Genomic DNA, 11784 nt, shown 5'->3' with positions numbered 1-11784 from the left:
TATGTCTGATTGTACTGAACCTAGTGCCATATCCATATGTGAAAGTTTTGGTTCATAACCATGTAATAAGAAGAAGGGTGAAAACTTTGTGGTGCTTTGTGAGATGTGTTTATAGCTAAGATAAGGTTTGGTAGCTTAACGTCCCAATCCTCTGGGTGCTCTAATGAAAAGTTAGATAAAACTGAAATCATGGTTGCGTTAGAACGTTCTACCAGTCCGTTGGCTTGTGGCGTATATGGTGGACATAGTGAATGTTGTATTTCATATTTTTCTAAATAGAGTTTAAACTTAGAACTTGTAAATGAAGAACCATTATCAGAAATATATGTAACTGGTAGTCCATAGTGATTTATGATATCATTTTCAATTGTATGAATGATGTCATCTGTAACAGTGGTACATGTTGGTCTGGCTAAAAGAAATCTGGTTGCGTGACAGATGTGTGCTAATATATAACAATTGCCTGCTTTAGTAGTTGGTAGTGAGAGGTGATCAGCTGAGATGACTTCAAAAGGAACTTCAGGTATGGGTCTTTCACCTAACATTCCATATGCTGATGTAGTTCTTCTGTTGACTTGTTGGCAAGTCTTACAACCACGAACATAGAGGGAACAGTCTTGTCTCATGGAACTCCACCAATAGCGTGATTTAATCCTAGATAAAGTTTTCTTAATATCGAAATGATAATTCTTCTCTAATTTCCTCGATCTTAATTGATTTTAATATTGTCCTATCTGTTGAGTCTAGAGCACTCATGATTAAGGATTTAACGAATTGTATTTATATTTATGACAATACTGATAATTGATACGTAATTTATCAGTGAATCACAATACCGTAGATAATAGGAGATCTATTATCTATGCGCACTTTATAAGACGACGTTATCAGTGTACGTACTGAAGTTGTTAACGGCTTCGCTTGAGTGTTGGTTACAGTTAACCTCAAACTTGAAAAAAGGGAGAAATGTAGAATATGACGTTTTGAAATCCACGTGCAACGTAAGCATGACAGACTTCAAATGTAAAACGGAAAACTCACTATTACGTAAATTTACGTTAAACGACACTAAAAAAATGCAATAAAACGCGTTTCGGTTTGCCATAGCGCCATGTAAATAAATAAAAGACTATTGACGTTTATAGTTAAATATTTATTAGCAAATGGAAGTGAGATGTTCTCTACGTCGGCGTCGGGAACTAACTAACTAGCTGTGCGCAGTATTACCCACAGCAACTGTATAATGATAATGATAAATTGATAACATACATAATATAATAATATAAAAATATTGATAACATAGTAATATGTAAATTAGAACCTTACACTACAAACGCCTATAAAAAAAATTGTGACCAACGATTTTTAATTTTTTTTTGCTACAATAAGAAAAACTCATAAAGAACTTTGTATTAAATTTTCAAGTTTTTTTGGTCATCCAAAACTTTTTTACCGACACTTCAAAAAAAAATTCTCATAAAAACCGAAAATTTCAGCGGTCTATAAATAAATCAAAAAATTCAGACATTTTTGAAAATTAAACTGTATGTAGATAACACTAACATAAACGTTTGGTGAAAATATCAAGTATTTACAGTGATTAGTTTTTGAATTACAACCATATAAAAAATCGATTTGGTCGAAAATTATGGAATTCATTAAGTTTAAGTTAAATTAATCCATATTTAACTTATCTATACTTATTTCACAATAAAAATCTATACAGTCGATACCAAAAATGAGTGCTTATAAGTATTGATAAATTTGATCAAGAGCTAGAAAATTTCAATTTCAATTTATAGTTGTAAGGTTCATACTGTTATCGATAAAATAAGTTCGTGAATTATGTTTCTAGCTCTATTATTCTAGCTACTATTTTCAGTTAAAATATTATTAGTAAAACACAAATTATTTTCAAATAATAATTGTATAAGATGTGAAAATTATAGTAATAAAATAGGATTTTAATTTGTAGGGTAGTCATTGGTCATATTCATCCCTTCTAAAGATGACCAAGAGAAACACGATATTCACTTCATAGGTACTCTTTTATTTTTCAACGACACGGTACAGTAATGGTTGTCGGGGTGCGTATCTTACAACTGAACTAAAATAATACACGATTATATTCGTACGCGGGTCGTGGATCGTTCAACATACGCACATACACATACTACAATAAATTAATAATTGTTACATAATGTACAACCAGTCTGAGTAGTGACGGACATCGGTCACACTTTAATACTTTATCTTATCAATTGATAAGGCCGATCGTTAGAAAACCCACAATTATATAAATGGACAATAAATATAATATAAATTCTTACAAATTGTAATTTATGCTATTAACATTAAAGATTAACTACTATCACAGCATCACTTATAAAAAAAAACAACAAATATTTTAAAAACAAAATACAAATAAAGATGATTGGAAACCTTCATTTCAAATTAAAAAAATATCTGCCTACGTATTATCTCCTCCTGATAAAATTGTATCTAAGCGACCACACTTTCGTTGCACGCCAAAATTCTACCTACTCAAACTACTTCAATATTTCAGCTGAAGTTCTCAAAGGCAGTGACATATCACCCTTTCTGTATTACATATATTCCCAAAACTTCTTTTACTGATCTCGATTCTTATGTGGACGACATGGCAATTGTACCTTCCAATGAAAATCTTTACTTAGTTTCGAATATGATTTAAAGACACCTCGAGGTAGTTTACTATCAGAAAAACAGATTTAAAATCAAAATTAATGAATCCAAGTCCTTATTCATAGCATTCACCCTAAAAAAAGAAACATGCATGTTTAATCGGTAGCAAAAAATCTTTAAATAAAATGATTAAAGATTTAAGTGGACTGTATGACTTTTATTATGATTGGAATATAATTGTATTGTCACTCGCTATGCTCGGTACAACATTCGATATGCGACTTATTTATAGAATACAAAATTATCACACTTACAAATGATACAAAGATAATGATATATATCCGAGATAGCGTACGATAATAGATTAATATCATTTGAGCGCTAACAATGCATTTAAGTCACACGATAAGCTATTTCCTAATTCCTAATCCCCATCTAAAGTTAAATCCGCCGGTCTCATACTTGACGAAAATCTAACCTGGAGTACTCTCCTAAAAATAAATGAAAAGCACCTAAGAGGATGTCAAAGAACTATTTTTTTTCTCTCTGTCCTACGCTCAATATAACCTAAACGCATTTACGCAGAATCATTTTTTCTATCATTTAAGTAATCCTAGAGTGCAATCACCAATAACAAAACAGATAGATAATAATATTTTTGAGGGAATGACAACATTTGTTTGTTATTTTTGAAAGTAGAACATAAAATCATTAACAATAAAATACGATAATATTGTATAATATTGATATGTTATTCCCTTGAAAATATTATTCTCTATTTTTTTTGGCAATTTGTGATTTTAGTATTTTACTCTAAGAGTACTTGAAAAAATAGAAAAAACGATTCTGCGTAATAAATGCGTTTGAATATTATCAAAACAAACGTTTTTAGTCATTTGGTTATTAGACATAGTACATTATAAATAGGTGGGTACCTATATATTTGTTATATAATTATATCTCATCATTTTATTTAAATTATCCAAAAAAGTAAGTACCTATGTTTACATTTAAAGGAATTTGATGCTTTATTAATTAAGCTCCATACTTATCCTAATTTCAGTAGTATAATAAGCATTTATTACATTAATAAATAATGTGTTTAATATATTTCTGTAGACTATTTGATTTTTTCCAATATTTTCAATTAAAATAATTAGGCCTCTAGTTATCTAAGGGTTTTCCAACGTTCTATAGTAACTGCTAAATTTTCATGAGAATGTCAGCCCACTATTTGTTTTCTCTCTCTTCTCCCACGCACAACATAGACAAAACATATTTTCACAGAACCGTTTTTTTCTATATTTTTAAGTAATCATAGAGTAAAATAATTGTACTAAAAATGTATAGGTTGTAGTTTTATTTCATTAAAAAAAAAAACATTAATCTCTAACTTGTATCTGTTGTATCTGCAACATATTTATTAAATCAGCTGACCTAGATATCTAAAGATAGATATAAGATATAAGATAAAGGCTAACCTAGCCTAAAGATCATCTTTAAATCAAGTTATTACACTACGTCTAAGAAATATTTTTCACGCTGGTAGATGTAGCTCATCAGCTATATTCGCAAGTATATAATCATATTACAATAATATTTCTCTTTTAAGATAGATATGATCTCATTACTAACACTAGTATTGCCAGCACTTTTACACTATAAGATAATGTTAGAACTTCAATCTAATGATTTGGAACGTCATAATAAACTAATAATGTTTGAAGTATGAAAACTTTATACGAATCAAAACCTTTCTTAGCTTGTGATGTTGAAGTAAAATTTAATTCTTTTTAACTTCGGGATCTGCAGACATAGAACTATATACTGATTGAGTAAGATCATAATTGATCATTTAGTATGGTTGTATAATGTATAGTTATGAACATTGCTACGTTTTGAACTAGTTAAATAAATAATGGTTAAATAATTATTTTTTATTATATTCATTCAAAGAGTTTTAGAATAATTAATTTTTATCACGACAAACTGAATTTCGTTCATTTTACGCAGAATAGGGCGGGAGTAAACCTCGTCGTTTGATTGGCTTATATTTTAACGTAATTTACTGGAATTATATCAAAGACCAATGAAAAACTGAGGAAGATTACATATTATTTTATGAAATGGATTAAGTCATTTTATTAAGTAATACTATAAAGTTTTATTAGATAGGTTTTGAACGAGTAGATAATAAAAAAGATTCAAATTCAAATTCTTGTCAGTTGTCATTAAAAATCTGGTAAATTGTGCAGTCTTCTTATTGTTTTAGAAATCTTCAAATAATTTTATCAAAATTTAAAACTTTTTATTTAAACTATTAGATTCTGAGCGGTGAATGTGTTGATTTTACCATGATGTGTTTTTTTTGTCTGTCATCACGTTTTGGGTAGTAAAAGTGCTTCGATTTTCGACTTCAGTACCTCGATTGATCAGCAAGTGAATGCGGTAGGTACTTCGGAAGGTCGAAAGTAAAAAATTATAAATACATTTCTAAATAATCGAGAAAAACAAACTAAAAATTAAGGGAAAAACGGGAAATTTTACGCACACTCATTTTTCGACAAAATTGATTTTGGTTTTTGATGTAACTTTAAAACAAATGACCATAGATCCATGAAATTTTCACCGAATGTTTATATAAGTATATTCTATCCACCATGAAATTTTCAAAGAATTTTCACTTAAATTGAACTATTTATAGGCATATGCAATTTTCGATCATTATTAGTTTTTTTTAAATTAATATAGATACAATTTATTTGTTGGGTAGAAAAGCTTGAAAATTTAATACAAGGCTCTTAACATATTGTTTCAATAGCAGTTGAAAAATAAAATAAATTCATAGTCACAATCTTTTTTTATAAGCATTCAAAGTTTGAATTATGACAAAATACGTAAAAATCACAAAAATTCACAATTATTTTAAGCTAGAAATTTATAAATTTTCTTTTTAAATCTAAGATTTGAAAATTAAATATAAGATTCCTTAAAAGTTTTTCAATCTTTGTCACAAATAAAAAGTCCACCGGAAATTCAAATAAAATTTTTATGAGCATTTGAAATTTAAATTTTTACAACATTGAATTTTCACTTTTAGCGATTTACTTATTTTGGTGTAACTCTAAAACAAATGACTGCAGATACTTTTTCACTGTTTATATAGGCATTTTCTATATTTGATGAAATTTTCAAAATATTTAAATTTGTTTTGAGCTGTTTACTGACATTTTAATTTTTCAACTTTTTTAGTTTTTTTTTTCTATAAATATCGATAAAAATGTATTTGTTCGGTAGAAAGCTTGAAAATTTAATACAAGGCTTCTAACACACAGTAACAATAGCAGTTAAAAAATATTAAAAATACATAAGCATGATTTTTTTTTTATAATCATTTAAAAGTTCAAATTTTGACTAAATACTTAAAAATTACGGCAATGTTCAAACTATCTTAGATAGAAACTCATAAAAGTTTTCATTTTTAGATCTAAGATTTGAAAATTTAATACAAGGCTCCTAACATATTTTTACAATAGCAATTGAAAAATAAAAGAAATACATGGTCACAATTTTTTTATAAGCATTCAAAGTTTGAATTTTGACAACATATTATGCAAGAATCACGAAAATTCGTAAATTATGTTATGCTAGAAATTCATAAAAAATTTTCTTTTTATATCTAAGATTTGAAAATTTAATACAAAGCTCCTAACATATTTTTACAATAGCAGTTGAAAACTAAACCCCTCAGGGGAGCTCTAAAAGTGCGATGGGTATGGCGAACCCGGGGCCCCGAGCTCTGAACTGAACTGACTTTAATTAGTTGGTTCAGATCTCCCTACTCTGACCTTAATTGGTTGGAGTAGACTGGTCCTCCAGGTTGGGGGTTTAGCGCAGGGCTAACGACCCGGCCTAATAAAAAATCTTCTTTTCCGGATCTAATAAACATAAACATGCCTCGGATACATGGAGCTTTGGATAATAAGACTTGAAATTAGAAAAATGGTTTACTGTTTGGGACATAGAACGTACGTACGTTTTTCAAACCTGGAGCAGCCCAAAACATTGTTAAAGAAATTGAGAAATACAAGTTAAAAATAGTGGCTCTACAAAAAATTAGATAGGATGATACTGGAACGTTAGATATACAAGAAACAACAATACTTTATGGTAAATGTAATGAACAACGCCAGTTTGGAACTGGTTTTGCAGTACACAAAAGCTTAATACCAAATAAAAGGGAATTCAAAGATATCAATTCAATAATCTCATTATTGACAATAAAAGCGCAGTTGTTCGACATAGCTTTCATAAATGTGCATGCGTTTTCCGAAGATAAGCCGCAGGAAAAGAAGGATGATTTATATGAGTGCTTAGACTTAACATTCAATGCATTACCTCAATACAGAATAAAAATAGTCTTAGGTGACCTAAATGCAAAAGTTGGTAAAGAGGCTGTATTCAGACCAATAATTAGTAGTCACAGCCTGCACGAAGCTTCAAATGATAATGGATTAAAACTTATCGATTTTGCATGTGGAAATGGTCTTGTAGTGAAAAGTACAATGTTTCCTCATAAAAATATTTATAAGGGAACATGGATGTCACCTGATGGAAGACATATCAACCAAATCGACCATATTTTAGTGAGTGCAAGATTAAAAAACTGTATTCAAGACATAAGAACGATGAGAGGAGCCGATGGTGATTCGGATCACTATCTGGTTAAAGGAAAAATGAAAGTCAAAATAATAAGGAAGAAGAAGAAGAAGAAGTTGAAAACTAAAAGAAATAGATGGTCACAATTTTATTTTATAAGCATTTAAAGTTCAAATTTTGTGTAAATACGTACAAATTACGGCAATGTTCAAATTATTTTACGCTAGAAATTCATAAAAATTTTTCCTTTTATATCCAAAATTTGATAGATAATGGCTTATCGCTATGAATAATTCCTTCTAACTGTTATTTCACTCTCCACGATGTTCAAGCTACCCTCTATTCCTTAAAAAATATCTTTTCTAGCAGCACTGATGGTATTTCTGCGTGACTGCTCTTGAATTGTCGAGATTCAATTATATTTCCTTTATTTATGCTCTTTAGATGTACTTTAGATGAGGCCATTTTTCCTGCCGTATGGAAAACCTGTTCAGTTACATCTGTTAAAAATCTGAAAGACCTAGCCTAGACCCAACCTAGCTTTTACATCGTGTATTTTAGAAAGTTTTGAATCTGGTTGCCAAAATGATACAGTGTTCATTAATTTTGAAAAATCCATTGACGCGGTTAATCACTGTCGTTTTACTACAAAGAAGTCCCACTCGGAATTGGTAACTCATTGCTCTACTGGCTCCAGTTGTATCTCAGTTACAGAGTGCAGTATGTTAAAGTTCATTGTACCTCCTCCAATTTTTCAACTCTATTTTCAAAAGTTCCCCAAGAGGGATGTTGGCTAGGTATATCATTTATATAGACAGAGAAATGATATGGTGATAGACATAACCCCTGAGGAATGTCTGCACGAATTTTTCTCGAGGATGACAATAAGTCACCAATTTTTACTTAAAATATTCTGTCTCGGAGAAATGATCCGGGGAGATTGATAAGTTAACGAGGAATGTCCATGGTGAATAATTTAAATATAAGACATTCATGTCAGACTTTATTGAGTGCCTTCGAAATGTCCAGAAAGATGGCTGCTGTGTTTTGTGTCTAATATTCTATGAATATTCTACTGAATCTATTACATTTATTAGTTTATCCATAGTATTATGTAAAGAAATTGGTCTGTGATTAGTTGGATTATTTTGGGTTTTCACCCGGTTTTGGTAGCATTATGATTTCTGCTTCTTTCCATGATTTTGGGAAGTATTCGAATCTGGCAGACATTGAATTTTTGGCAAAGATAGTGCATACATTTCTTTCCACTGTGACGCTGTTTCACAGCACAGTTTGAAATCTTGTCTAGTCCTGAAGAACTTTTAATGGGTTTTAGATTGTTCTTCCATTGAGTGTGCAAGCAGGTTTGCCTTACCTTTAGGATGGAATTGAAGATTTCCTTCCTAATCTTGAAGTAGATTGACTGGAGGCGTTGTTTGAAGAGGTCTTCTATTTAGTTTGTAAAGCGTTGACCAACCTCCAAAGAGAGATGAATGTAGTTCAAATATAGATTAAAAGATTTAAACTTATAGTATAATATCACCTACAGTAACAACGTTTATATAGTCAAATAATAATATTAAAAATGTAAATATAATGAGGTAAGATTATATAAGAAATAAGAAATTTAAGTGCATTGTGTATTAATACACAGTAAAAATATATTTATTTTTTAAGTACCTACTACCTATCTACCTATTTTAGATAACCTAAATTAATATTAAAGTTTCTGTTAAACACAGTTTTAACAAAAACGAATGACACTTTTGACCAAAAATAGTTTTTAATTTTAAAATTCTTTAGATCTTTTACAATGATCATATTGAATATTATAATTTCAAAGTTCCATTCGATAATCAACATGTTATCTAATATCTACATTATGCGGACGATACTATATTGCGCATGCGTACCATGAGCGGTGCATTCCTTATTTAAACGCTCCTTATAAAACCAGATGGTGCACTTCTTCGATTTACTGATAACACGAACCTACCTCAAATCAGTATGGTCACATAAGAGAAATAAATTAATGTACAACAACTTTTACCATCATTTTTAATTATTGTATCAAATAATATTTAATACATAATAATATTATATTATATGTACTTTGAGCGTCAATGGCTCAATGCTAATGGAATTCCAAAAATCATCTAAAATTTTGCGTAGCTTTAATTCAATATATGGATTAGTCTGTTATAATCTTCGGGCTTACGTTTATCAAATCTACTTGTATTTTTTAAAACTTTAAAACAGATAATCATGTTAAGCACATAAATACTTCCCCAACATTTTTTGAGAAGTGATTTTTAAATATTTAAAATACTTTTTTGTGCATATTATTCCAGAATACTAAATTTGTTTTATCTTTTTCGATATTTTTATTTACACTTCAAGAAATAGTGACTCTGTTACACAATTTAAAAATATTTTACTGTGTACATCACAAAGACAATAAAAACAAATGTTGGTCTGTGGCAGGAGTGTTAACTCATTTATTATAATATTCTTCACAAGTTCAATACAAAAAAGATAAATAAATAAAAAAAATTATAGGTAGAGAAGATTAAAATCAGATTCCGTAAGAAGCCCGATTTTTAATTTTTAAATTTTACGTCCAAAAAATAATTTGAAAAGCTAACTAAACGGGCATGGTTTAACATGAAATATTATACTAAGTTTTACAGATATCAAAAATCGGGCATCTTACAGAATCAGATATGAAAAATATTTTCTTTATTATTAAATAAATATAAAATAATTGGTGCAAAAATAAATTATGAAGATTAAATAAAAAAGTTTAATAAATAAAAAAATTCACACTCAGCATACCGCGTACGTTGAGCAATGAGCAGCAAACCAATAACGGTAATTCGGTATTATATATTTAAATGTATATTATATTACTATATATTTAAATACGGTTGCGTTGCGATGTGGGTAATCGAGAGGCGGCCGCCTCTCAGTTTTTTTGGTGGGTGATGGGTGACACTGGGTGAATGGGAAATAATTTAAATTCATAATAACGAATTTAGGAAAATAACACAGAAAATGATATTTTAATATTGTCTAATATTGATATAAACGAAAGCTAGTATCCAGTAGGCAGTGGTTACTAACCATTATTTGGTAATAATACCTACATAATAAGTACAATTGTCTGTGAAAGCAATCACCTCCCCCCCCACCACTCTATTTTCAATTGAGAGACAAAATTATGGTTGATGGGTGGGTGGGTATCGCAAAATATACTTACCTCTGAAAATATTCGAGTTCGCCACGCCACTGTTTAAATATACATTATATTACTATATATTTAAATATATATTTATATGATCTGTGGTACAACGGCTGAACAGTGTCAAAAAAGTCAGTGATGCGTAGTTAATAAACAATAATTTATAATAAAGCCTTATTTTCCCTATCCGTGGTGACACTGATTTGAGGTAGGTTTTGATTTTTCGCATTTTTGAGAATTACATGGGCCGAATAGGGAGTGCACCATCTGGTTTTATATAATCTGTGGCCTAACTACAGTTTACAACTGTACCCATCCCCTGGGCTATAGTGTCTAAATACTCGTTATTTACCTTTCCTCTGATATCGATATTCATATCACCTATTACTATAAATTGTGCATTCGTTTATGGTTTTCGCATCCATATGCATATATTACGCAACATACAATATATTCATCATCCGTCTCAGTATTCTCATTTCCTACACACTCATACTCTGTTATATCCTTCCGTCAACTGTCCAACACTCCGAACCATATACTATGGTTAGTCTCACACTACGCTTGTGAAATTCTCGTTTCAAACTCTTTGGAATTCTCTTATCACATAACACGCCCGACACTTCTCTTCATTTCATTCACCCAAACTTAATCCTATGTTGTATATTCATGCCAAAGCCCCCGCCCTTTTCTAGAAACGATCCTAAATATTTAAAGCTATCGAATTCACCTATCATATCAACACCTATTATCATTGGTCTCATCATCCCTTCAACTTCTCGGTGTATTCCTCAAAATACATGCTCTATAAACTCTGTTTTATTTCTACTAATCCTCAATTCCTTTTATTCAAAGGCTAACCTTCACTCGTCCAACCTATTATTAGATCATCCAGATTTTCTCATACCAAAGCTATATCATCAGCAAGCAACATACACTAAGGTATCTCACCCTGTATCTCTTTAAAAATTTAATTCATTTCCATAGAGAATGAGTAAGGGCTTGGAGCTAAAGCCTGATACACACCTAATCCTATATTAAAATCTTCTGTTACTTCACACACACTGTGGACACAAGTACTCGATCCTTTTATTTATGTACATTTTTGGAACAACTATCTTCTTTAAAACTTCTGTTAGCACTCTGTCATACGCAAATATATTAACACCATGCATAGCTTTTTATTATTTTTACAATGGCGTGAAACCAAACTGATTTTC

The 11784-nt window shown here is 30.1% G+C and overlaps 1 protein-coding gene across 1 annotated transcript; it reads left to right on the top strand.

Annotated features, from left to right (window-relative positions):
- Nucleotides 1-4282: 4282 nt before the first annotated feature.
- On the top strand, nucleotides 4283-7852 carry LOC107167915 (protein CFDP2-like). The gene is made up of 3 exons (XM_089223288.1): nucleotides 4283-4390; nucleotides 6789-7438; nucleotides 7768-7852. The coding sequence occupies exons 1-3, from the start codon at nucleotides 4283-4285 to the stop codon at nucleotides 7850-7852; spliced, it is 843 nt and encodes a 280-aa protein (XP_089079414.1).
- The last annotated feature ends 3932 nt before the right edge of the window (nucleotides 7853-11784 follow it).

This window comes from Diuraphis noxia, unplaced genomic scaffold, assembly GCF_037042655.1.
Source record: "Diuraphis noxia isolate RWA-SAM2 unplaced genomic scaffold, SU_Dnox_SAM2 contig0003, whole genome shotgun sequence".
NCBI lineage: Eukaryota > Metazoa > Arthropoda > Insecta > Hemiptera > Aphididae > Diuraphis > Diuraphis noxia.
Note: the sequence above shows the minus strand (reverse complement) of the source record. Positions and strands in the feature narration are given on the sequence as shown.